Here is a 25,701-nt window from a genome sequence, read left to right on the forward strand (position 1 = left end):
AGGCTAAAATGAAAGATTACTGCCTCTCCTCCTCCTCGGCCTGTGCGTTGAGGACTGACAGTTAGCTGGGATTTTTTGGTGGATTCTGAGCAGACACAGTCTATATGTGGATGGGGTGATGGGGGAATAACAGGAGGTGGGACACTGCAGAGAGGCGTGTAAGATTCCAGCTCTGCTTCCTGGTTGCATCTCTGGATAGTCACGTTTTGGGGTGCTTAATAAAAGCACTCATTTTTCTCAAAATAAGAGCTACTCCATCTACAGTGAGATGGATGACGTCTCTCCTAATAATAGCAGAGGTTCCCTAGAAAGTTTCACAATTTTCTGTGAAGCCAAAGTCGCTTTCTGGACAGACAGCCAGCAATTTATGGAGAATACGCACTCCTTGTCTGACTGTGCGGGGGGCCGGAAAAAAATTACAAGCTCCAGTACTGTTTTATGAAAGATACAAACTGACTCATTAATAAAAACTGATTTTTATTTCCCTTTTTATAACTAGAGAAGGAAAGAAGGACTATCGACTGGCTAGGCAGAGAGGCCAATCTGGAAAGGATGTGCAGCAGATTAGGGTGATGAAGGAAAGAGATGGAAATGTACTGATAGGTGAAGAGGGCTGCTGAGAAGAAGGAAGGAGTACTTTGAGGCTGAAGAAAGAAGAAAATGAGGTAGAGCGAAGTAGAAAGATGAATAACCGTTAGTTATTCAGAAGGTAAAGAGGATCAGTAAGAAGGAAATGCCGGCAGCTGTGAAGAGAATGAAGAGTGGAAAGGAGGTTGGTGCAGATGACATTACTGTGGAGGTATGGAGACTGATTAAAGAGAGGGCAGTGGACTTTTTAACCAGATTGTTTAACACAATCTTGGAGATTGAGAGGATTCATGAGAAGCTGCAGTAAGTACAACTTATTAAACTGACCTTTGGCACCTTTGTTTTGTCTGAAAACTCATATGTCTGATATAATGACACTTAACTGTTTCACACTGCATCAACAATGAAAGGTCTGTGGTGTCAGAATAGAAAGCACATAGGAAGTTGGACAGACCAGAGAGATCTACTTTGGTCCCATTTGGGAGAGGCGTAGTGAAAAGGGAAACTGAACAGTTCCCTGTTTTAGTGAAACTCGACACGTCACAAATCTTTCCAAGGTGCACAACAGGGTCTGCCCCGCTTCTTCTTCCAACTGTATAAATGTGAAGCAGGTGGACAGCAGTGACACAGCACAGAGAACAAGCCGACAGAGCTCAGCTGAGACTGTAATCCACTGCTGCAACACGAAGCCAACAAACAAACTTCAGGATGGCCGCTCCTCGTCTCGCTCTGTCTGTGGTTGTGCTCATGCTGGCTGTCATCGCTCTGACTGAGGGTAAGGCTCGTTTTAATGATCTGACCTTTACACTGTGTGATGAATATCAATTTGAAATGAATATTAATATGATATTCAGCGTTTATACGTAACAATAAAAATGTTTTTTTTAATTTTTTTTAATTTTACGTTTAAACTATTTTGAACACTCACTGCTTCACTGAGTGAATGGGTTAAATGCAGAGAGGAATTTCTCCACAGGGATCAATATGTATACATTATTATTATTATTGAAAAACAAAAACAAAGCACCCAAAATAATTTTTACTGCAACTACAAACTAATAGACCATTAATGTCAAGCTTTTAATTTTATTTTGATAAACAATGTATGAAACTTTTCTTCAATCTTTTTCATTCATAGGAGTTACTAGAAAGAAATTCTATTTCTGAAGCTAAAGTCATGAACCATTAAAGCTGTAGCATTCAGTAGTTTGTCTAAGATAAAGAGTCCATTCTAATGTGCAATATGAAAATAATTAATGTTAATGCAGCATTAAACTTAATATTAACATATTACTTCATAGCTACAGTAAACAGAGGACAGGTCACATGACAAATCTGACCACTTCATAACTCAGGGGAACAAATGAGCAGTTGCACAGTGTCATCAACTAAACATACAGTATCAGATGTGACCTCACACCAGCCAGCAGGAAACTGAATCGGAACAAAAACCAAGAAGCAGATGATGTGGTGCTGTGTCAGTGGCTCAGTTGTTAACTTGTTCCTGTTTGTTTGCAGGTATGCGCGGTGCTGGCCCAAAAAAGTGCTGCTTCCGCTTCAATGACCAGGAAGTGCCTAAAGGAAGAGTGGTCAGCTACGTCAAGACCAGCCAGCGCTGCTCCAAGTCCGCCATCCTGTAAGTACACAACCTCACAAACACACATCACCACCATCACCAAACCTGCCCCTCCATCCTCTGACTCTCCTCTTTCTGTGAACCTTCAGGCTGAACACAGTGGCAGGCCGACAGCTGTGTGTCAGACCTTCGGCCCCCTGGGTGAAGCAGCTCATCAGCTACCTGGATGCCAAAGCCGTCCCAGGAGAGACATCCAACCTGTAACCATGGAAACTACTTTGGAAGAGCCTTCATGGACAAAAGCTGGACAGTTTATATGTTTAAATGCTGGAAGTTTGTATAACCAAACAGCAGCTCCTCTGTCTACATGCTGAATCTGTATCAGATATTCTTATACTTAAAGACATAATTATGAGATTCATTTGCAAATAGGAATAATTTCCTCAAGTCCAAACATTTCTTTGTTTGTTTACTCTGTCGTTCTTTTAATACTGATATTTAATATTTTTACATTTCTGACTTTGAATATTTATCTTATTATACTGAATAACGAGTGTTTTTGCTTAATACAACACTGAAAGTCTGACCGTAAGCACTGTGATACTTTGGAGTGTAATCTGAAATGACTTGAGAAGCTGTTCTTTGTGAAAGAGCAGTGCCTCCCACCTCCACATGGTGTCATCAGTAAACAGCAGAGTATAAGCTATGGGCTGCAGCACTGTTCCTGCACTGTGGACAGTTCGCTTGGTTTTGATGTAAAACTTAAGTATTTGTGTTTTTATGATTGTGCTGATAACTTCACTTTAAAATAAAGGATAAAGGATCAGTGGAACTTTGTCATTGTGAGTCTTCTTACAGAGTGTAACAGCTCGTGTCACTTAGACAATGGAACAACTACTGATGTCCTTTGCAGGTGTAGAGTTCAACCTTCACCTGTTTAAAAAAAAACAAACAGGAAATGACACTTAATCAAATCCTTGCTTGCCTGTGATTCAGAGAATTTTTAAACTCAGTTTTAAACATGTTGCTGTTTGTTAAATTACACAAAGCAAAACCAAGAACCTTGGAGTCATTTTTGACCAGGACATGTCCTTCAATGCACAAATTAAACAAATATGTAAGACTGCTTCCTTCCATTTTTGAAACATCTCTAAAATTTGAAATATCCTGTCTCAGAGTGACGCTGAAAAACTACTTCATGCATTTATTACTTCCAGGCTGGACGACTGTAATTCATTATTATCAGGAAGTCCTAAAAACTCACTGAAAAACCTTCAGTTAATCCAAAATGCTGCAGCAAGAGTCCTGACAGGGACTAGAAAGAGAGAGCAGATTTCTCCTGTTTTGGCTTCCTGTTACAACCAGAATTCAAAATCCTGCTCCTCACATACAAGGTCTTAAATAATCAGGCCCCATCTTATCTTAATGACCTTGTAGTACCATATCACCCTATTAGAGCACTTCGCTCTCGCTCTGCAGGCCTACTTGTTGTTCCTAGAGTATTTAAAAGTAGAATGGGAGGCAGAGCCTTCAGTTTTCAGGCCCCTCTTCTGTGGAACCAGCTTCCAGTTTGGATTCAGGAGACAGACACTATCTCTACTTTTAAGATTAGGCTTAAAACTTTCCTTTTTGCTAAAGCATATAGTCAGGTCTGGATCAGGCGACCCTGAATCTGTCACGGCTGGGGCAGCAGTTGTGTGATGGAGTGAATGAGGACCCATGTTGCAGACAGCGGCGGAGGTGCGAGTGGGTTTATTTACAGTGCACAATAAGAAAGGTGAGGGCAGAACTGAACATAAACCTAAACTGGGGAAAACTCATAATAACAAAACACAATACCATAACTGACAAAGTCACACGCAGGGAAAGACACAAGGCAGTACGCAGGGGATGGAGAGCTGGAAATGGAGAGAAGAATGTGGAGCAGAGAGACGCAGAATAACACAGACGAACCGACGAGGAACACAAGCAGGCATACACGATAAATACAAACAAGGTAATCAGGTAATGACACACAGGAGTGGAGCACAGCTGATCCTAATTCACAGGATGACAGGAAGACACAAACTGACACATTGATAAGAGACCCAGACCTTCAAAGTAAAACAGAAATTCACAAAGACAAACTCAGGGACACGAACAGAGCACAGAAAGGAGAACACTAAAGCACTAAACACAAGAACCAAACCCTAAGCCCAAATACAAAATAAGAATTACCACAAAACATAAGATGATACCAAAAGGAAACACAAAACGCTGGGTCACCAAACCAGGAGCATGACAGAATCCTCCCTTAGTTATGCTGCAACAGGTGTAGGCTGCTGGGAGATTCCCATGATGCACTGAGTATTTCTTCTTCAGTCACCTTGCTCAGTCGTTATGTGTTAATAGACCTCTCTGCATTGAATCGTACTTGTTATTAATCTCTGTCTCTCTTCCACAGCATGCCTTCTATCCTGTCTTCCTTCTCTCACCCCAACCGGTCGCAGCAGATGGCCCCGCCCCTCCCTGAGCCTGGTTCTGCCGGAGGTTTCTTCCTGTTAAAAGGGAGTTTTTCCTTCCCACTGTCGCCAAAGTGCTTGCTCATAGGGGATCACATGATTGCTACATTTTTCTCTGTATCTATTATTGTAGAGTCTACCTTACAATATAAAGCACCTTGAGGGGACTGTTGTTATCATTTGGCGCTGTATAAATAAAAGAAATTGAAATTGAAAAGCTACGTTTCTACTAATCACCACAGGTCTGTGTGCTGGTCAGTTTTCAGAGGTCCACCACAGCATCTGTCATCATACTGCATCACAGCATGGTACATTAGTTGCATGTCTCTGAACAGGAGAGCTCTCCAGCACATCATAAAAATCAATCTCAGGTGGAGCCTTAAAAGCCAAGAACACCATCAGAGGTCCAACCTAGCCTGGACTCATTCACTGTCCCTATGCCATCCAGAAAGGCCTGTAGGACATTTATCCTTTAACTTACCTTTGTAATGTGGAGGAAATGAACCAAATTATTAACATGATTTTGCTGTGCTCTAAGACATCATCTGACTAGATCTCATTTTGATGGATTGGTGATAACTGTTCCAAGCAGGTCCTTGGACGACTCAAGCAGGTGGTTTTAGCCACAAAAAGCTTTTACGCTGCCGACAATAGCAAAATGGTTAATGCTGCATGTCTTCATCATGAATAATCCTGTTAAAAATCTCTTTTCCAGCATCCTTTTAAAACTTTTGGGACATTTCTTCAGATTTTGTGAAATAAGAGGAAGGTTAAAACTGGGTCTATAATTAGGTGGACTGGGAGCAGACACAGACTTTATGGGGATGGGTTGTTGGAGGATGACAGAATGAGAGAAGTTGCAGAGCCATCTACGACTGCATCTCTGCTTCCTGTCCACACGCTGGATACTCATGTGGAATACAATCGATTGAGCTCACAAAGTCTCTAACTTAAGGTTTCTAATAATAGAATCACCAGTAAGTGATGAGGTAGAGACATGAAGAAAGTAGTCAGTAGTACAGGAGATGAGAAGGACAGAGAAGGAGTTGCACTGTGTCTTTGTGAATCTAGACAAACCATATGACTGAATGCCAAGAGATGAACTGTGGTGCTGTGTGAGGAAGTCTGCAGTGGCAGAGAAGTATGTGAGGGTGGAGCAGGACATGTATGACGAAAGCGAGAGAGTGGTGAGGTGTGTGGTGGGACGGACCGGTTGAGGGTGGGGGCGGGATTACATCATGGATCAACTCTGAGCCTCTTCTTGTTTTCAGTGGTGACGGTGAAAAGAAGAGAGAGAGAGGTGATGGATGGAGTTAGCCTGCGTGCAGATGTGCATGACAAATGTCACCTGTTACACAACATTGTGAGGGTGATGCACATTGTCCCTGCTGCTTTTCTGTACATGTTAAAAATTCACAACAACAGTTGCTTTGAAGCGCTTTATTTTATAAGATAAAGACCCTACAATAATACAAGGTAAACATAGAAACCCCCACAGTCACATGACCTGCTATGAGCAAATGCTTTGGTGATTTCAGGACTTTTCACTCCAGAAATCTCCTGAAGTCCATCTTCAACCCATTTCATCTTCTTCTATTAACTGATTGTCTGGATGTTCACCAGACTGTGTTTCAGCCACATCGAGAGAAAAAGGTTAAAATCTGAGGAACCTTTGTTTCTGCTCTTCTTCATATAAAGTTGCCCTATGAGAGCGCTCCAATACTGTAAAACAAGTATCACTTATGTTGCTGTTACAGTTTCACAACAGCTGGACTCAGACACGGGAATCGACTCAGAATAAAAGTTTACCCTAAGAAAGCTCGAAATGTGCAGAGTGGCTGAAACGTGGGACTGCTCTTAGCATAAAGAGAACGCGACAGGCAGCTAAGTCCATATTGATCCCTAAACTTATATTTGGGAAACTCCACGGGGTTGAACAAATAAATGTCTGAATACTGATATGTCCTATATAGACACTTAACTGTTTCACACTGCATCAGCAATGAAAGGTCTGCAGTGTCAGTGTGATAGAGAGGCATACTAAAAAGGGAAATTAAACAGTTCCTCATTTTAGTGAAACTCGACACGTCACAAATTTTTCCAAGGTGCACAACAGGGTCTGCCCCGCTTCTTCTTCCAACTGTATAAATGTGAAGCAGGTGGACAGCAGTGACACAGCACAGAGAACAAGCCGACAGAGCTCAGCTGAGACTTTAATCCACTGCTGCAACACGAAGCCAACAAACAAACTTCAGGATGGCCGCTCCTCGTCTCGCTCTGTCTGTGGTTGTGCTCATGCTGGCTGTCATCGCTCTGACTGAAGGTAAGGCTCGTTTTAATGATCTGACCTTTACACTGTGTGATGAATATCAATTTGAAATGAATATTAATATGATATTCAGCATTTATACGTAACAATAAAAATGTTTTTTTTAATTTTTTTATTTTACGTTTAACTATTTTGAACACTCACTGCTTCACTGAGTGAATGGGTTAAATGCAGAGAGGAATTTCTCTACAGGGATCAATATGTATACATTATTATTATTATTGAAAAACAAAAACAAAGCACCCAAAAATAATTTTTACTGCAACTACAAACTAATAGACCATTAATGTCAAGCTTTTAATTTTATTTTTGATAAACAATGTATGAAACTTTTCTTCAATCTTTTTCGTTCATAGGAGTTACTAGAAAGAAATTCTATTTCTGAAGCTAAAGTCATGAACCATTAAAGCTGTAGCATTCAGTAGTTTGTCTAAGATAAAGAGTCCATTCTAATGTGCAATATGAAAATAATTAATGTTAATGCAGCATTAAACTTAATATTAACATATTACTTCATAGATACAGTAAACAGAGGACAGGTCACATGACAAATCTGACCACTTCATAACTCAGGGGAACAAATGAGCAGTTGCACAGTGTCATCAACTAAACATACAGTATCAGATGTGACCTCACACCAGCCAGCAGGAAACTGAATCGGAACAAAAACCAAGAAGCAGATGATGTGGTGCTGTGTCAGTGGCTCAGTTGTTAACTTGTTCCTGTTTATTTGCAGGTATGCGCGGTGCTGGCCCAAAAAAGTGCTGCTTCCGCTTCAATGACCAGGAAGTGCCTAAAGGAAGAGTGGTCAGCTACGTCAAGACCAGCCAGCGCTGCTCCAAGTCCGCCATCCTGTAAGTACACAACCTCACAAACACACATCACCACCATCACCAAACCTGCCCCTCCATCCTCTGACTCTCCTCTTTCTGTGAACCTTCAGGCTGAACACAGTGGCAGGCCGACAGCTGTGTGTCAGACCTTCGGCCCCCTGGGTGAAGCAGCTCATCAGCTACCTGGATGCCAAAGCCGTCCCAGGACAGACATCCAACCTGTAACCATGGAAACTACTTTGGAAGAGCCTTCATGGACAAAAGCTGGACAGTTTATATGTTTAAATGCTGGAAGTTTGTATAACCAGACAGCAGCTCTTCTGTCTACATGCTGAATCTGTATCAGATATTCTTATACTTAAAGACATAATTATGAGATTCATTTGCAAATAGGAATAATTTCCTCAAGTCCAAACATTTCTTTGTTTGTTTACTCTGTCGTTCTTTTAATACTGATATTTAATATTTTTACATTTCTGACTTTGAATATTTATCTTATTATACTGAATAACGAGTGTTTTTGCTTAATACAACACTGAAAGTCTGACCGTAAGCACTGTGATACTTTGGAGTGTAATCTGAAATGACTTGAGAAGCTGTTCTTTGTGAAAGAGCAGTGCCTCCCACCTCCACATGGTGTCATCAGTAAACAGCAGAGTATAAGCTATGGGCTGCAGCACTGTTCCTGCACTGTGGACAGTTCGCTTGGTTTTGATGTAAAACTTAAGTATTTGTGTTTTTATGATTGTGCTGAAAACTTCACTTTAAAATAAAGGATAAAGGATCAGTGGAACTTTGTCATTGTGAGTCTTCTTACAGAGTGTAACAGCTCGTGTCACTTAGACAATGGAACAACTACTGATGTCCTTTGCAGGTGTAGAGTTCAACCTTCACCTGTTTAAAAAAAAACAAACAGGAAATGACACCTAATCAAATCCTTGCTTGCCTGTGATTCAGAGAATTTTTAAACTCAGTTTTAAACATGCTGCTGTTTGTTAGATTACACAAAGCAAAACCAAGAACCTTGGAGTCATTTTTGACCAGGACGTGTCCTTTGATGCCCATATTAAACAAATATGTAAGACTGCTTTCTTCCATTTGTGCAATTTCTCTAAAATTAGAAATATCCTGTCTCAGAGTGATGCTGAAAAACTACTTCATGCATTTATTACTTCCAGGCTGGACTAGTGTAATTCATTATTATCAGGATGTCCTAAAAACTCCCTGAAAATCCTTCAGTTAATCCAAAATGCTGCAGCAAGAGTCCTGACAGGGACTAGAAAGAGAGAGCAGATTTCTCCTGTTTTGGCTTCCCTTCATTGGCTTCCTGTTAAATCCAGAATTCAAAATCATGCTCCTCACATACAAGGTCTTAAATAATCAGGCCCCATCATATTTTAATGACCTTGTAGTACCATATCACCCTATTAGAGCACTTCGCTCTCGCTCTGCAGGCCTACTTGTTGTTCCTAGAGTATTTAAAAGTAGAATGGGAGGGAGAGCCTTCAGTTTTCAGGCCCCTCTTCTGTGGAACCAGCTTCCAGTTTGGATTCAGGAGACAGACACTATCTCTACTTTTAAGATTAGGCTTAAAACTTTCCTTTTTGCTAAAACATATAGTTAGGACTGGATCAGGTGACCCTGAATACTCCCTTAGTTATGCTGCAATAGGTGTGGACTGCTGGGAGATTCCCATGATGCATTGAGTATTTCTTCTGCAGTCACCTTGCTCAGTCGTTATGTGTTAATAGACTTCTCTGCATTAAATCATACTTGTTATTAATCTCTGTCTCTCTTCCACAGCATGTCTTTATCCTGTCTTCCTTCTCTCACCCCAACCGGTTGCAGCAGATGGCCCCGCCCCTCCCTGAGCCTGGTTCTGCCGGAGTTCTTCCTGTTAAAAGGGAGTTTTTCCTTCCCACTGTCACCAAAGTGCTTGCTCATAGGGGGTCATACGTTTGTTAATTTTTTCTCTGTATCTATTATTGTAGAGTCTGCCTTACAATATAAAGCACCTTGAGGGGACTGTTGTTATCATTTGGCGCTGTATAAATAAAAGAAATTGAAATTGAAAAGCTACGTTTCTACTAATCACCACAGGTCTGTGTGCTGGTCAGTTTTCAGAGGTCCACCACAGCATCTGTCATCATACTGCATCACAGCATGGTACATTAGTTGCATGTCTCTGAACAGGAGAGCTCTACAGCACATCATAAAAATCAATCTCAGATGGAGCCTTAAAAGCCAAGAACACCATCAGAGGTCCAGCCTAGCCTGGACTCATTCACTGTCCCTATGCCACCCAGAAAGGCCTGTAGGACATTTATCCTTTAACTTACCTTTGTAATGTGGAGGAAATGAACCATATTATTAACATGATTTTGCTGTGCTCTAAGACATCATCTGATTAGATCTCATTTTGATGGATTTCTTCAGATTTTGTGAAATAAGAGGAAAGTTAAAACTGGGTCTATAATTAGGTGGACTGGGAGCAGACACAGACTTTATGGGGATGGGTTGTTGGAGGATGACAGAATGAGAGAAGTTGCAGAGCCATCTACGACTGCATCTCTGCTTCCTGTCCACACGCTGGATACTCATGTGGAATACAATCGACTGAGCTCACAAAGTCTCTAACTTAAGGTTTCTAATAATAGAATCACCAGTAAGTGATGAGGTAGAGACATGAAGAAAGTAGTCAGTAGTACAGGAGATGAGAAGGACAGAGAAGGAGTTGCACTGTGTCTTTGTGAATCTAGACAAACCATATGACTGAATGCCAAGAGATGAACTGTGGTGCTGTGTGAGGAAGTCTGCAGTGGCAGAGAAGTATGTGAGGGTGGAGCAGGACATGTATGACGAAAGCGAGACAGCGGTGAGGTGTGTGGTGGGAGGGACGGACCGGTTGAGGGTGGGGGCGGGATTACATCATGGATCAACTCTGAGCCTCTTCTTGTTTTCAGTAGTGACGGTGAAAAGAAGAGAGAGAGAGGTGATGGATGGAGTTAGCCTGCGTGCAGATGTGCATGACAAATGTCACCTGTTACACAACATTGTGAGGGTGATGCACATTGTCCCTGCTGCTTTTCTGTACATGTTAAAAATTCACAACAACAGTTGCTTTGAAGCGCTTTATTTTATAAGGTAAAGACCCTACAATAATACAAGGTAAACATAGAAACCCCCACAGTCACATGACCTGCTATGAGCAAATGCTTTGGTGATTTCAGGACTTTTCACTCCAGAAATCTCCTGAAGTCCATCTTCAACCCATTTCATCTTCTTCTATTAACTGATTGTCTGGATGTTCACCAGACTGTGTTTCAGCCACATCGAGAGAAAAAGGTTAAAATCTGAGGAACCTTTGTTTCTGCTCTTCTTCATATAAAGTTGCCCTATGAGAGCGCTCCAATACTGTAAAACAAGTATCACTTATGTTGCTGTTACAGTTTCACAACAGCTGGACTCAGACACGGGAATCGACTCAGAATAAAAGTTTACCCTAAGAAAGCTCGAAATGTGCAGAGTGGGTGAAACTTGGGACTGCTCTTAGCATAAAGAGAACGCGACAGGCAGGTAAGTCCATATTGATCCCTAAACTTATATTTGGGAAACTCCATGGGGTTGAACAAATAAATGTCTGAATACTGATATGTCCTATATAGACACTTAACTGTTTCACACTGCATCAGCAATGAAAGGTCTGCAGTGTCAGTGTGATAGAGAGGCATACTAAAAAGGGAAATTAAACAGTTCCTCATTTTAGTGAAACTCGACACGTCACAAATCTTTCCAAGGTGCACAACAGGGTCTGCCCCGCTTCTTCTTCCAACTGTATAAATGTGAAGCAGGTGGACAGCAGTGACACAGCACAGAGAACAAGCCGACAGAGCTCAGCTGAGACTTTAATCCACTGCTGCAACACGAAGCCAACAAACAAACTTCAGGATGGCCGCTCCTCGTCTCGCTCTGTCTGTGGTTGTGCTCATGCTGGCTGTCATCGCTCTGACTGAAGGTAAGGCTCGTTTTAATGATCTGACCTTTACACTGTGTGATGAATATCAATTTGAAATGAATATTAATATGATATTCAGCGTTTATACGTAACAATAAAAATGTTTTTTTAATTGAGAAAACCAAAAACAAATCACTCAAATCATTAATTTTATTACAAAGCAACAATAATTCTTGGCTGTTTTATTTACAAACTAATAGACCATTAATGTCAATCTTCTAATTTTATTTTTGATAAACAATGTATAAAACTTTTCTTCAATCTTTTTCGTTCATAGGAGTTACTAGAAAGAAATTCTATTTCTGAAGCTAAAGTCATGAACCATTAAAGCTGTAGCATTCAGTAGTTTGTCTAAGATAAAGAGTCCATTCTAATGTGCAATATGAAAATAATTAATGTTAATGCAGCATTAAACTTAATATTAACATATTACTTCATAGATACAGTAAACAGAGGACAGGTCACATGACAAAGCTGACCACTTCATAACTCAGGGGAACAAATGAGCAGTTGCACAGTGTCATCAACTAAACATACAGTATCAGATGTGACCTCACACCAGCCAGCAGGAAACTGAATCGGAACAAAAACCAAGAAGCAGATGATGTGGTGCTGTGTCAGTGGCTCAGTTGTTAACTTGTTCCTGTTTGTTTGCAGGTATGCGCGGTGCTGGCCCAAAAAAGTGCTGCTTCCGCTTCAATGACCAGGAAGTGCCTAAAGGAAGAGTGGTCAGCTACGTCAAGACCAGCCAGCGCTGCTCCAAGTCCGCCATCCTGTAAGTACACAACCTCACAAACACACATCACCACCATCACCAAACCTGCCCCTCCATCCTCTGACTCTCCTCTTTCTGTGAACCTTCAGGCTGAACACAGTGGCAGGCCGACAGCTGTGTGTCAGACCTTCGGCCCCCTGGGTGAAGCAGCTCATCAGCTACCTGGATGCCAAAGCCGTCCCAGGACAGACATCCAACCTGTAACCATGGAAACTACTGTGGAAGAGCCTTCATGGACAAAAGCTGGACAGTTTATATGTTTAAATGCTGGAAGTTTGTATAACCAAACAGCAGCTCTTCTGTCTACATGCTGAATCTGTATCAGATATTCTTATACTTAAAGACATAATTATGAGATTCATTTGCAAATAGGAATAATTTCCTCAAGTCCAAACATTTCTTTGTTTGTTTACTCTGTCGTTCTTTTAATACTGATATTTAATATTTTTACATTTCTGACTTTGAATATTTATCTTATTATACTGAATAACGAGTGTTTTTGCTTAATACAACACTGAAAGTCTGACCGTGAGCACTGTGATACTTTGGAGTGTAATCTGAAATGACTTGAGAAGCTGTTCTTTGTGAAAGAGCAGTGCCTCCCACCTCCACATGGTGTCATCAGTAAACAGCAGAGTATAAGCTATGGGCTGCAGCACTGTTCCTGCACTGTGGACAGTTCGCTTGGTTTTGATGTAAAACTTAAGTATTTGTGTTTTTATGATTGTGCTGATAACTTCACTTTAAAATAAAGGATAAAGGATCAGTGAAACTTTGTCATTGTGTGTCTTCTTACAGAGTGTAACAGCTCGTGTCACATAAATAGACAATGGAACAACTACTGATGTCCTTTACAGGTGTAGAGTTCAACCTTCACCTGTTTAAAAAAAAACAAACAGGAAATGACACTTAATCAAATCCTTGCTTGCCTGTGATTCAGAGAATTTTTAAACTCAGTTTTAAACATGCTGCTGTTTGTTAGATTACACAAAGCAAAACCAAGAACCTTGGAGTCATTTTTGACCCAGGACATGTCCTTCAACGCACATATTAAACAAATATGTAAGACTGCTTTCTTCCATTTGTGCAATTTCTTTAAAATTAGAAATATCCTGTCTCAGAGTGACGCTGAAAAACTAGTTCATGCATTTATTACTTCCAGGCTGGACTAGTGTAATTCATTATTATCAGGATGTCCTAAAAACTCCCTGAAAATCCTTCAGCTAATCCAAAATGCTGCAGCAAGAGTCCTGACAGGGACTAGAAAGAGAGAGCATATTTCTCCTGTTTTGGCTTCCCTTCATTGGCTCCCTGTTACAACCAGAATTCAAAATCCTGCTCCTCACATACAAGGTCTTAAAAAATCAGGCCCCATCATATTTTAATGACCTTGTAGTACCATATCACCCTATTAGAGCACTTCGCTCTCGCTCTGCAGGCCTACTTGTTGTTCCTAGAGTATTTAAAAGTAGAATGGGAGGGAGAGCCTTCAGTTTTCAGGCCCCTCTTCTGTGGAACCAGCTTCCAGTTTGGATTTGGGAGACAGACACTATCTCTACTTTTAAGATTAGGCTTAAAACTTTCCTTTTTTCTAAATCATATAGTCAGGGCTGGACCAGGTGACCCTGAATCTGTCACGGATGGGGTAACAGTTGTGTGGTGGAGTGAATGAGGACCCATGTTGCAGACAGCGGCGGAGGTGCGAGTGGGTTTATTTACAGTGCACAATAAGAAAGGTGAGGGCAGAACTGAACATAAACCTAAACTGGGGAAAACTCATAATAACAAAACACAAAACCATAACTGACAAAGTCACACGCAGGGAAAGACACAAGGCAGTACGCAGGGGATGGAGAGCTGGAAATGGAGAGAAGAATGTGGAGCAGAGAGACGCAGAATAACACAGACGAACCGACGAGGAACACAAGCAGGCATACACGATAAATACAAACAAGGTAATCAGGTAATGACACACAGGAGTGGAGCACAGCTGACAGGAGTGGAGCACAGTATGACGAAAGCGAGACAGCGGTGAGGTGTGTGGTAGGAGGGACGGACCTACCACACATGGACCGGTTGAGGGTGGGGGCGGGATTACATCATGGATCAACTCTGAGCCTCTTCTTGTTTTCAGTGGTGACGGTGAAAAGAAGAGAGAGAGAGGTGATGGATGGAGTTAGCCTGCGTGCAGATGTGCCTGACAAATGTCACCTGTTACACAACATTGTGAGGGTGATGCACATTGTCCCTGCTGCTTTTCTGTACATGTTAAAAATTCAGCACAGACAGTTTTTAGTACTAGTTTATCCACAGACTGTATATTAAACAAATACAACAGGTGGGCACAGCCACCCAGACATCACCCAGTGATAGTTCTGCATGTGTGAAGCATGTGTGCTCTTAGCATAAAGAGGACGCAGCAGGCAGCTAAGTCCATATTAATCCATATATAGGGGAAACTCCACGGGGTTAAACAAATACATGTCTGAATACTGATATGTCCTATATAGACACTTAACTGTTTCACACTGCATCAGCAATGAAAGGTCTGCAGTGTCAGTGTGATAGAGAGGCATACTAAAAAGGGAAATTAAACAGTTCCTCATTTTAGTGAAACTCGACACGTCACAAATCTTTCCAAGGTGCACAACAGGGTCTGCCCCGCTTCTTCTTCCAACTGTATAAATGTGAAGCAGGTGGACAGCAGTGACACAGCACAGAGAACAAGCCGACAGAGCTCAGCTGAGACTTTAATCCACTGCTGCAACACGAAGCCAACAAACAAACTTCAGGATGGCCGCTCCTCGTCTCGCTCTGTCTGTGGTTGTGCTCATGCTGGCTGTCATCGCTCTGACTGAAGGTAAGGCTCGTTTTAATGATCTGACCTTTACACTGTGTGATGAATAACAATTTCTTTCTCCTTTAAATGTAATATTAATTCATATTCAACGTACATATAAAACAAACAAAAAACAAAATAAAGCACACACAAGTCTCAGGACATTCAAATGTGCAATGTGAAAATAATAACTCAAAGTGATGATTATATATCTAAATGTCGGCAATGACTAGACGATATTTTCTAATGAAAACAGCAGAGCTGAACAAATCTGAAAGTAAAATAATTAATGTTAATGCAGCATTAAACTTAATATTAACATATTACTTCATAGATACAGTAAACAGAGGACAGGTCACATGACAAATCTGACCACTTCATAACTCAGGGGAACAAATGAGCAGTTGCACAGTGTCATCAACTAAACATACAGTATCAGATGTGACCTCACACCAGCCAGCAGGAAACTGAATCGGAACAAAAACCAAGAAGCAGATGATGTGGTGCTGTGTCAGTGGCTCAGTTGTTAACTTGTTCCTGTTTGTTTGCAGGTATGCGCGGTGCTGGCCCAAAAAAGTGCTGCTTCCGCTTCAATGACCAGGAAGTGCCTAAAGGAAGAGTGGTCAGCTACGTCAAGACCAGCCAGCGCTGCTCCAAGTCCGCCATCCTGTAAGTACACAACCTCACAAACACACATCACCACCATCACCAAACCTGCCCCTCCATCCTCTGACTCTCCTCTTTCTGTGAACCTTCAGGCTGAACACAGTGGCAGGCCGACAGCTGTGTGTCAGACCTTCGGCCCCCTGGGTGAAGCAGCTCATCAGCTACCTGGATGCCAAAGCCGTCCCAGGACAGACATCCAACCTGTAACCATGGAAACTACTGTGGAAGAGCCTTCATGGACAAAAGCTGGACAGTTTATATGTTTAAATGCTGGAAGTTTGTATAACCAAACAGCAGCTCCTCTGTCTACATGCTGAATCTGTATCAGATATTCTTATACTTAAAGACATAATTATGAGATTCATTTGCAAATAGGAATAATTTCCTGCAATCCAAACATTTCTTTGTTTGTTTACTCTGTTGTTCTTTTAATACTGATATTTAATATTTTTACATTTCTGACTTTGAATATTTATCTTATTATACTGAATAACGAGTGTTTTTGCTTAATACAACACTGAAAGTCTGACCGTGAGCACTGTGATACTTTGGAGTGTAATCTGAAATGACTTGAGAAGCTGTTCTTTGTGAAAGAGCAGTGCCTCCCACCTCCACATGGTGTCATCAGTAAACAGCAGAGTATAAGCTATGGGCTGCAGCACTGTTCCTGCACTGTGGACAGTTCGCTTGGTTTTGATGTAAAACTTAAGTATTTGTGTTTTTATGATTGTGCTGATAACTTCACTTCAAAATAAAGGATAAAGGATCAGTGGAACTTTGTCATTGTGAGTCTTCTTACAGAGTGTAACAGCTCGTGTCACTTAGACAATGGAACAACTACTGATGTCCTTTACAGGTGTAGAGTTCAACCTTCACCTGTTCAAAATAAAGAGAAATAACATTTAACCAAATCCTTGTTTGCTTGTGATTCAGATGCCCTTTTTCAATTCTCAATTACACAAGTCCGTTCTCGCGATCTTGCTAAGTCCGGACTTTATGATAACGTGAGTACGGACTGGAGATTTGTACCATTGTAACACCAGTGTACTTGATGATGTCACATTTCCGGAATTTTTACTGCCTTCCCCTCTTAATTTAACTGTGATTAATATGTTATGAAGCTTAACTTTAATCTCAGCTAAACCGATTTCCTCAGGAACAAATAAAATACTGAAATAAACCAAACATTAACATTTTAAGTTATATAAGACACTTATATATCATGTTTAACCGGAGTAGCGAAAGACCGCGGGGGGTGGACTCCGCTGTTTTCGCTGGGCTCTAATGAGCCTTGACCTCCCGGTCTGCTATCGAGCTGGCGGGTAACAGATTTCTCCGAAACATCAGAGCACTAACGCGAATATGTGATGTCTTGATAAATTGAGCTGTGCTTATTTGTGCTTCTCCACCAATGTTGCATTTGAGTTTTGATCGAAATTCTGTGGTATTTAACTCACCAAGTCCACACACAACACTCTCCACTCCAAAGCCTAACATTTTACACTAGGTGACAAATCGTCAGTATTTTACGCTTCTGCGCACCCAACATGTCCCTATTTTACCAGATTGGAAAAATGAGGAAACATGAGAACCATTTGGAATGAATCTTCACATGCACGTTCATTTTACTTAAATTGCTTTGGAAAACACTATCTAACATCATTAAAGTCCTGGTTAAGGTTAGATCGGTTAGATAAGATTATGGTTATGGGTTAGGGATAAGGTTAGGGTTAGGGCTGCAATACATGGCTGGGACGTGGATTACCACAGGAGCGTCATTCTGCTGGATTTCATCCATAAGCCGGCACGTGGCATAAGAATGCGGAAGGTCACCTTTCGGGTGCCTCAGGAACGTCTCGGGACTTGACAAATCGTCACTATATTACGCCTCGAGAGTGTGAACGGGCTGCAACACAAGTCACCACTGATGCATGTCCAATAAAACGGGTGGAGCAAGAACACATCAGGGAATTTTTCGCTTTCTCGGCTTGATGCGTACTTTGCGGGTTTCCAAATTCATGGGCTTCGTCCTCCTGAGGCCGCATGTGTAGGCCAATTATGTCACAGCAACGCAGCAAAGGCTGTCCAATTTCGTAGACTCCTCCAAATGCAAGTGACAAATTCATCCTCCTTTTCCCCAGATTTGAAGGATGGGTCAGGTGTATCCTTCGTGGCCCACCATATCCCAGAATTCATAGTGCGGCCCAGCCAATTCCAGTTTCCAACAATGGTGGCCGCCACTAAGTTTTAATATTACTGTTATTACTCTTTCTGGGTCACAAAAGAAACTTTTAAGATATTTTCAGGCAAGAATGTAGCTGTGTAAACTTCAAATATCTGCTCAGTTTATCAAGACATCATATTTGCGACATTTTCGGAGACGTCTGTTACACACCAGCTCGATAGCTAGCCAGGGCAAGAACAGCGAACTCCCGGCACATCATTTTCAACCCCCGCAGTCTTTCGCTACTCAGGTTAAACATGATATATATATATATATATATATATATATATATATATATGTAAAAGTCACTTAGATAACTTAAAATGTTCTTGATTGGCTGTTTTCAGTGTTTAATTTCTTCGTGAGTAAATCGGTTTGGCTGAGATTACAGCTGAATAAACAGAAAAGTGATTAAAGAGAAGTGTGAGATCAATGATTGAGAATTTACGCCAGTGTCCTGTTATATTTTAGACATCGAGGAGGAGACGGCTGAGTTTATTAAACTCCAGCTGGTGATGCAAATCTGAAAGCTAGACCGTCCAGTTTCACAGCCTCTCACTTCCGGCCCGGCCTTCGGAGGACACGGCCACCGCGGTCTATTTGGGCCGGGTCCTCCGAAGGCTGGGTAGGCCGGAAGGATGCAGGAGGATGCAGCCTATAAATTTGGACACCCCCTTTGAATTGGAACACTACTTGGTCTGATGACGTATCACGAGGCCACGAGACCGCAAATACGCACAAGTACGCATATTGAGACAGGCCCTTATAGTACGAATCAGGTGGAACCAGATAATCTGCCACAGCGCACCAGATCATTTCTCACAGCACACCTATGTGCCACGGCAAAGTGTGTGGGAAACAGTGCCTTATAGGACCCACTGGAGGGCTGCAAGAACACTTAACACAAATCCCTCAACGTGATCTTCAGCGAGAGGATATCATATTATCAGTACTATCATAAGTTGCTCTGGTGTCTATTTAAGTGACATGAGTTGTTGCAGTATGCAACAAAACACAGGATGACAAAGACAAACTTTAGCTGATCCTGTAACTTTAATTTAAGGAGTACACGTAGTAGCATAAGCATGCAAAACAAAAAATGTTTACTCAGATTTTACATATAAACCAAACAAACTGCCCACAGTGCAGGAACAGTGCTGCAGCCCATAGCTTATACTCTGCTGTTTACTGATGACACCATGTGGAGGTGGGAGGCACTGCTCTTTCACAAAGAACAGCTTCTCAAGTCATTTCAGATTACACTTCAAAGTATCACAGTGCTTACGGTCAGACTTTCAGTGTTGTATTAAGCAAAAACACACTTGTTTTGTAAAATATCATAAAACATTCATAGTCAGAAATGTTAAATATCAGTATTAAAAGAATGGCAGTGTAAACAAGCACACACACAAAATCGTTGGACTGCAGAAAGATCATTCGTAAATTTTTTGACCCAGTGGAAACCTGTACTCAGGATGTAGCTATAACATTATGAGGTACAGATTCAGCATGAAGAAGAGCTGCTGTTTGGTTATAGCTTAAAAACTGCCAGCATTTAAACATATAAACTGTCCAGGTTTTGTCCATGAAGGCTCTTCTACAGTAGTTTCCATGGTTACAGGTTGGATGTCTCTCCTGGGACGGCTTTGGCATCCAGGTAGCTGATGAGCTGCTTCACCCAGGGGGCCGAAGGTCTGACACACAGCTGTCGGCCTGCCACTGTGTTCAGCCTGAAGGTTCACAGAAAGAGGAGAGTCAGAGGATGGAGGGGCAGGTTTGGTGATGGTGGTGATGTGTGTTTGTGAGGTTGTGTACTTACAGGATGGCGGGCTTGGAGCAGCGCTGGCTGGTCTTGATGTAGCTGACCACTTTTCCTTTAGGCACTTCCTGGTCATTGAAGCGGAAGCAGCACTTTTTTGGGCCAGCACCGCGCATACCTGCAAACAAACAGGAACAAGTTAACAACTGAGCCACTGACACAGCACCGCATCATCTGCTTCTTGGTTTTTGTTCCGATTCAGTTTCCTGCTGGCTGGTGTGAGGTCACATCTGATACTGTATGTTTAGTTGATGACACTGTGCAACTGCTCATTTGTTCCCCTGAGTTATGAAGTGGTCAGATTTGTCATGTGACCTGTCCTCTGTTAACTATCTCTATGAAGTGATATGTTAATATTATTTGCTGCATTAATTCTGTGTGTGTGTTTTAATATTTTTGGAAAAATAGCGACTACTCATCACCAGCAACACAGGAAATCACACTAATGAGTTACTATATGTCTTTGCATTTTTAATACATGTATATTCAGGACTAGATCTCAATATTTACTATTTGTTTTGGCTTCCATACCCAAAAATGTAAAAGTCTCTTAATTAAAACGAGCCTTACCCTCAGTCAGAGCGATGACAGCCAGCATGAGCACAACCACAGACAGAGCGAGACGAGGAGCGGCCATCCTGAAGTTTGTTTGTTGGCTTCGTGTTGCAGCAGTGGATTAAAGTCTCAGCTGAGCTCTGTCGGCTTGTTCTCTGTGCTGTGTCACTGCTGTCCACCTGCTTCACATTTATACAGTTGGAAGAAGAAGCGGGGAGACCCCACTTTGCATCTTGGGAATATCCATGACGTGGCTGTGACTTTTGCCATTTTACTATAGAGGGTATTTTTTTTTGGGCTTTTTTTTTCTCTGTGCTTTCGGTTCTCTATATAAACTGTTTCACTGTGAAACTAAAATGAGGAACCAGTTTTTACACATTGAGTTTCCCTATTAATTACGTCTCACTTGAGCGAGGGTGTGACTAAAACTACAAAAATCTGATCTCTCTCTCATCTGCATATTCTGCTCTTTATTATTACACTTTTTATCGTTGGTGCGGTGTGAAACACAGGAGAGCAACCACAGTTTAATGATGATACAGGTCATATGAGTATCCACACAATATAAGGAGTCCAATGGGCAGCTCAATAAACAGACTGAGCACAGATACAACAGGAATCTCCAACTGAGCAACAAACTTCCAGCCAGTAATTATGTAAATAAACAAGGACACAACAAAAGGCAGCAGGAGAATGACTTGAATGAATGGAATGTAGTAAAACACGTTTGGATTTTTTGACTCCTATGACTGCTGGGATGAAAGTTTTATTGTGGGCTTGGAATCTATCAAAGGTTCCCATGAGAGTCATGACCTGTGGTGAGTGTCTTAGTGCTGGCTGTCTGACAGACAAGCTGTGGAATCACACAGGAGACTTTTCTCAGTAATAACCGTTGAAAGTACAAGAGACACCACATGGATGTTATGCATGCATGTGGTGTCACACTGATTCAGCATTCAGCCAGCAACATTCACATGAACTTGGAAAGTTTGAGCTAAATTTGGCACTCATGTCTCACTCACTTGTGTGTTTCTTAAACAATAAAATGTAAATCAGATGAGGACAACAAATTCATGGGAAGCATCAGGAATCATTTCTGTTCATTTCGAAATAGCCCTATGGTTTTTAAAATAATTAAAGTCATTATTATTACAGTAAGTAACGTTTTTCTCCCCTCACTCCGAGCCAGTTGCAGCAGATGGGGTGCCCTCCCTGAGCCTGGTTCTGCCTCAGGTTTCTTCCTATTAAAAGGGAGTTTTTCCTTCCCACTGTCACCAAGTGCTTGCTCATAGTTTTGATTGCTGGGGTTTTCTTCATTATTTTAAGTTCTTTACTGTACAATGTAAAGTGACTTGAGCCGACTGTTGGTGCTATATAAATCTAACTGATATGAACTGAATGGAACTGTCAGATATACGGCGCTAAGTATTATACAGTTTTTAGGATGTAATTCATTCAACATACAGTGAGATGGAATCCGAGCCAACCCTGTTAATCCGGGTTTACATGTTGGTTATGTTTAGAATCAACATGTCAGGCAGTTTGAATGTGGTTTGATGCATACAGCTGTAATATTCTTCCAGCTGCAGACATGGTGGTATTTTTAAATAAGTTGCACTCAGACTTAAAAAGAGAATTTAAACCAGTAAGCTAGCTTAATCCAATGTAATATAATGTAATATACAGGGTGGGCCATTTATATGGATACACCGTAATAACATGGGAATGGTTGGTGATATTAAAGTCCTGTTTGTGGCACATTAGTATGTGAGGGGGCAAACTCCTCAAGATGGGTGGTGACCATGGTGGCAATTTAGCATTCGGCCATCTTGGATACAACTTTTGTTTTTTCAATAGGAAGAGGGCCATGTGACACATCAAACTTATTGGTAATGTCACAAGAAAAACAATGGTGTGCTTGGTTTCAATGTAACGTTATTCTTTCATGAGTTATTTACAAGTTTCTGACCACTTATAAAATGTGTTCAATGGGCTGCCCATTGTGTTGGATTGTCAATGCAACCCTCTTCTCCCACTCTTCACACACTGATAGCAACACCGCAGGAGAAATGCCAGCACAGGCATCCAGTATCCGTAGTTTCAAGTGCTGCACATCTCGTATCGTCCCACGATAGACTATTGCCTGCAGATGACCCCAAAGATAAAAGTCTAAGGGGGTCAGATCGGGAGACCTTGGGGGCCATTCAACTGGCCCATGACGACCAATCCACTTTCCAGGAAACTGTTCATCTAGGAATGCTCGGACCTGGCACCCATAATGTGGTGGTGCACCATCTTGCTGGAAAAACTCAGGGAACGTGCCAGCTTCAGTGCATAAAGAGGGAAACACATCATCATGTAGCAATTTCAAATATCCAGTGGCCTTGAGGTTTCCATTGATGAAGAATGGACCCGCTATCGTTGTACCCCATATACCACACCAAACCATCACTTTTGTTGTGCCAGCAGTCTTGGAGGGATCCATCCAATGTGGGTTAGTGTCAGACCAATAGTGGTGGTTTTGTTTGTTAACTTCACCATTCACATAAAAGTTTTCCTCATCACTGAACAAAATCTTCTGCGTGAACTGAGGGTCCTGTCCCAATTTTTGTTTTGCCCATTCTGCAAATTCTGTGCGCCGATCTGGGTCCTCGTTGAGATGCTGCAGTAGCTGGAGTTTGTAAGGGTGCCATTTGTGAGTAGCTAATATCCGTAGAAGGGATGTTCGACTAATGCCACTCTCCAGTGACATGCGGCGGGTGCTACGCTGTGGGCTCTTGCTGAATGAAGCTAGGACAGCCACTGATGTTTCTTCATTAGTGACAGTTTTCTTGCGTCCACATTTTGGCAAATCCAACACTGAACCAGTTTCACGAAACTCAGCAAGCAGTTTGTTAACTGTAGCATGGGAGATGGGTGGTCTCGTAGGCTGTCTTGCATTGAAATCTGCTGCAATGACCCGGTTACTGCGTTCACCAGATATCAACACAATTTCGATCCGCTCCTCACGTGTTAACCTCTTCGACATGTCAGTGGCTGTGAACAAAGAGAAACTTGTAAATAACTCATGAAAGAATAAAGTTACGTTGAAACCAAGCACACCATTGTTTTTCTTGTGACATTACCAATAAGTTTGTGTCACATGGCCCTCTTCCTATTGAAAAAACAAAAGTTGTATCCAAGATGGCCGACTTCTAAATGGCCACCATGGTCACCACCCATCTTGAGGAGTTTGCCCCCTCACATATACTAATGTGCCACAAACAGGACTTTAATATCACCAACCATTCCCATGTTATTACGGTGTATCCATATAAATGGCCCACCCTGTACTTTTATTATGAGTCACAGCCTGTGTCTGAGTCTGAGTAAACTCCTACACCAACAGAAGGTGGTGTTTTTAGAGTATTGGCGTACTCTAGTAGGGCCACAACAAAACACATTTTCCTCAAATTCTAGCTTTTTTCTTGTGATGTGGCTCAAACACAGTCTTGTGAACATGTGAAGGTTAAATGGGTTGAAGATGGATGTAGCTTTCAGGGCTGAAAATTGCCTCAAACCTGCATTTCTTCTAATGACCAATGGGGGGTTGACTCCTGTGGTTTCAGAACCAAGTCTGGCTGTGTAGAAGTCTATGGGAAAACAGCACTGTAGCTTCTTTGTTCTGTGACCTCAATGAAAACTTTCCTGCTGGTTTTATGGTCTCAGCTGTTACAGTTTCACATCCACCTGAACACCACACAATATTCATATTGTAACTTTTGTTTCCCACTAGTGTAACAAGGATCATAAAGCTGCGTGTGTTTTAGGGTGGGCCTACATTGTGATTACCATGTGACGACTGACAAAAATGTTCAGCTTCATCCTTTGTACTGATGTTTGGGTTGCTATTTTTTTGTATAAAATCTATGGATAAAATGCTCAAACGTTAGTCAATAATTTGGCATGCAGATTCATTTGAAGTCAAGATTACTGTCTAGATTGAATTTATAGCATGTAGAAACCTAGCAGGAACAATATGTAACACCTTTTCAATATTCTGTAACCAGTATCCTGTATCCTGCACATCTGTTTGCAGGTTTACTGTATGTTTCATATCATGGTTTATTTTCTGTAGTAGTCATGTAGTCATAGCAGGCCCAGGTATGAGTCAGGTATGTGAAGTGACCTTGCATAATGTCATAAAATCATTCTATATATATAAGATGATAAGACACCATAAGGATCACTTCCTTTCACTTCAATATTTTAGGTGTTTATATTTGCTGTATTCAGTTAAAATATTATTATAAAATATGTTTTTTCAAATGTAACAGCACATGCAAATCTGTAATTGACCAAGATATTTATATTACTTTATCCAGCAGACACAGAGCAACGTTATGTTGTCCCCTGGCCTTATACAGGACAGGTGTAGCACACCCAGATATTGAATGAGAGTACAATGGGGGTCTCTGAAAAAGGCCCAAATTCATGAGACAGCCGGTAGTTACGAGCAGACCAAGCAGAGCATGGCTCTGGCAGTGGCAAAAACTCAGGTGTGGGAGTTCAAAGAGGCGAGTTTAGCAAACCATCAATTATATGGTTAGGTTTTGTCCTGAGTTCCTTAAAGCTCTGCTCATTCTGGGTCAGGAACCTGTTGCGTCACGTGAAGGCATTTAAGTATCACTGGGTTTTATTCATGAGTAAGGGAAAAATGGTGCTGACTGACAGATTGATATGAAGTCTGCAGTGATGCCGATGCTATACCGACGTGTTGTGGTGGAAAAAGAGCTGTGCGGAAGCAAAGCAGTTGGTTATGGTCCTAACCTCAGTTCTGGTCCAGTTCTTGCCACTGAAGGAATGAGGCTGTGGATACAAGCAGCGGAACTGCAAGGATTCATTCACTCAATGAATTTCTGGAATAATCAAAATGAATTAACACGCAGGACAATTCAGAAATAAAAAACAATGATTAAAACTTATTTTTAATATAATATTC

General features: G+C 41.5%; 5 protein-coding genes and 1 long non-coding RNA gene across 6 annotated transcripts; 4 read left to right on the plus strand and 2 right to left on the minus strand.

Moving 5' to 3' along the window:
• The first annotated feature begins 1,234 nt into the window (after nucleotides 1-1,234).
• On the plus strand, nucleotides 1,235-2,993 carry LOC120743378 (monocyte chemotactic protein 1B-like). Its single transcript, XM_040047008.1, has 3 exons — nucleotides 1,235-1,363; nucleotides 2,107-2,224; nucleotides 2,314-2,993. The coding sequence occupies exons 1-3, from the start codon at nucleotides 1,297-1,299 to the stop codon at nucleotides 2,426-2,428; spliced, it is 300 nt and encodes a 99-aa protein (XP_039902942.1). The 5' UTR covers nucleotides 1,235-1,296; the 3' UTR covers nucleotides 2,429-2,993.
• Nucleotides 2,994-6,800: 3,807 nt separating this feature from the next.
• LOC120743377 (monocyte chemotactic protein 1B-like) lies at nucleotides 6,801-8,620 on the plus strand. Its single transcript, XM_040047007.1, has 3 exons — nucleotides 6,801-6,988; nucleotides 7,731-7,848; nucleotides 7,938-8,620. Exons 1-3 carry the CDS (start codon nucleotides 6,922-6,924, stop codon nucleotides 8,050-8,052), a joined length of 300 nt encoding a protein of 99 aa, XP_039902941.1. The 5' UTR covers nucleotides 6,801-6,921; the 3' UTR covers nucleotides 8,053-8,620.
• Nucleotides 8,621-11,652: 3,032 nt separating this feature from the next.
• LOC120743372 (monocyte chemotactic protein 1B-like) lies at nucleotides 11,653-13,500 on the plus strand. The gene is made up of 3 exons (XM_040047002.1): nucleotides 11,653-11,842; nucleotides 12,500-12,617; nucleotides 12,707-13,500. The coding sequence occupies exons 1-3, from the start codon at nucleotides 11,776-11,778 to the stop codon at nucleotides 12,819-12,821; spliced, it is 300 nt and encodes a 99-aa protein (XP_039902936.1). The 5' UTR covers nucleotides 11,653-11,775; the 3' UTR covers nucleotides 12,822-13,500.
• Nucleotides 13,501-15,287: 1,787 nt separating this feature from the next.
• Nucleotides 15,288-16,894, plus strand: LOC120743371 (monocyte chemotactic protein 1B-like). The gene is made up of 3 exons (XM_040047001.1): nucleotides 15,288-15,477; nucleotides 16,008-16,125; nucleotides 16,215-16,894. The coding sequence occupies exons 1-3, from the start codon at nucleotides 15,411-15,413 to the stop codon at nucleotides 16,327-16,329; spliced, it is 300 nt and encodes a 99-aa protein (XP_039902935.1). The 5' UTR covers nucleotides 15,288-15,410; the 3' UTR covers nucleotides 16,330-16,894.
• Nucleotides 15,420-25,701, minus strand: LOC120743373. The gene is made up of 3 exons (XR_005698169.1): nucleotides 25,682-25,701; nucleotides 23,595-23,598; nucleotides 15,420-15,530 (listed from the first exon to the last, which is right to left on the minus strand). It is a non-coding gene; the product is annotated as an uncharacterized LOC120743373 (long non-coding RNA).
• LOC120743370 (monocyte chemotactic protein 1B-like) lies at nucleotides 19,381-20,927 on the minus strand. Its single transcript, XM_040047000.1, has 3 exons — nucleotides 20,736-20,927; nucleotides 20,166-20,283; nucleotides 19,381-20,076 (listed from the first exon to the last, which is right to left on the minus strand). The coding sequence occupies exons 1-3, from the start codon at nucleotides 20,800-20,802 to the stop codon at nucleotides 19,962-19,964; spliced, it is 300 nt and encodes a 99-aa protein (XP_039902934.1). The 5' UTR covers nucleotides 20,803-20,927; the 3' UTR covers nucleotides 19,381-19,961.

This window comes from Simochromis diagramma, unplaced genomic scaffold, assembly GCF_900408965.1.
Source record: "Simochromis diagramma unplaced genomic scaffold, fSimDia1.1 OVJJ01000106.1, whole genome shotgun sequence".
Classification (NCBI taxonomy): Eukaryota; Metazoa; Chordata; class Actinopteri; order Cichliformes; family Cichlidae; genus Simochromis; species Simochromis diagramma.

Bases quoted from the DNA above. Each gene is read 5' to 3' on its own strand.
- LOC120743378 (XM_040047008.1), top strand. From the start codon at position 1,297: ATGGCCGCTCCTCGTCTCGCTCTGTCTGTGGTTGTGCTCATGCTGGCT. The intron at 1,364-2,106 runs GTAAGGCTCGTT...GTTTGTTTGCAG, and splicing joins TGTCATCGCTCTGACTGAGG to GTATGCGCGGTGCTGGCCCA. The intron at 2,225-2,313 runs GTAAGTACACAA...GTGAACCTTCAG, and splicing joins TGCTCCAAGTCCGCCATCCT to GCTGAACACAGTGGCAGGCC.
- LOC120743377 (XM_040047007.1), top strand. From the start codon at position 6,922: ATGGCCGCTCCTCGTCTCGCTCTGTCTGTGGTTGTGCTCATGCTGGCT. The intron at 6,989-7,730 runs GTAAGGCTCGTT...GTTTATTTGCAG, and splicing joins TGTCATCGCTCTGACTGAAG to GTATGCGCGGTGCTGGCCCA. The intron at 7,849-7,937 runs GTAAGTACACAA...GTGAACCTTCAG, and splicing joins TGCTCCAAGTCCGCCATCCT to GCTGAACACAGTGGCAGGCC.
- LOC120743372 (XM_040047002.1), top strand. From the start codon at position 11,776: ATGGCCGCTCCTCGTCTCGCTCTGTCTGTGGTTGTGCTCATGCTGGCT. The intron at 11,843-12,499 runs GTAAGGCTCGTT...GTTTGTTTGCAG, and splicing joins TGTCATCGCTCTGACTGAAG to GTATGCGCGGTGCTGGCCCA. The intron at 12,618-12,706 runs GTAAGTACACAA...GTGAACCTTCAG, and splicing joins TGCTCCAAGTCCGCCATCCT to GCTGAACACAGTGGCAGGCC.
- LOC120743371 (XM_040047001.1), top strand. From the start codon at position 15,411: ATGGCCGCTCCTCGTCTCGCTCTGTCTGTGGTTGTGCTCATGCTGGCT. The intron at 15,478-16,007 runs GTAAGGCTCGTT...GTTTGTTTGCAG, and splicing joins TGTCATCGCTCTGACTGAAG to GTATGCGCGGTGCTGGCCCA. The intron at 16,126-16,214 runs GTAAGTACACAA...GTGAACCTTCAG, and splicing joins TGCTCCAAGTCCGCCATCCT to GCTGAACACAGTGGCAGGCC.
- LOC120743370 (XM_040047000.1), bottom strand. From the start codon at position 20,802: ATGGCCGCTCCTCGTCTCGCTCTGTCTGTGGTTGTGCTCATGCTGGCT. The intron at 20,284-20,735 runs GTAAGGCTCGTT...GTTTGTTTGCAG, and splicing joins TGTCATCGCTCTGACTGAGG to GTATGCGCGGTGCTGGCCCA. The intron at 20,077-20,165 runs GTAAGTACACAA...GTGAACCTTCAG, and splicing joins TGCTCCAAGCCCGCCATCCT to GCTGAACACAGTGGCAGGCC.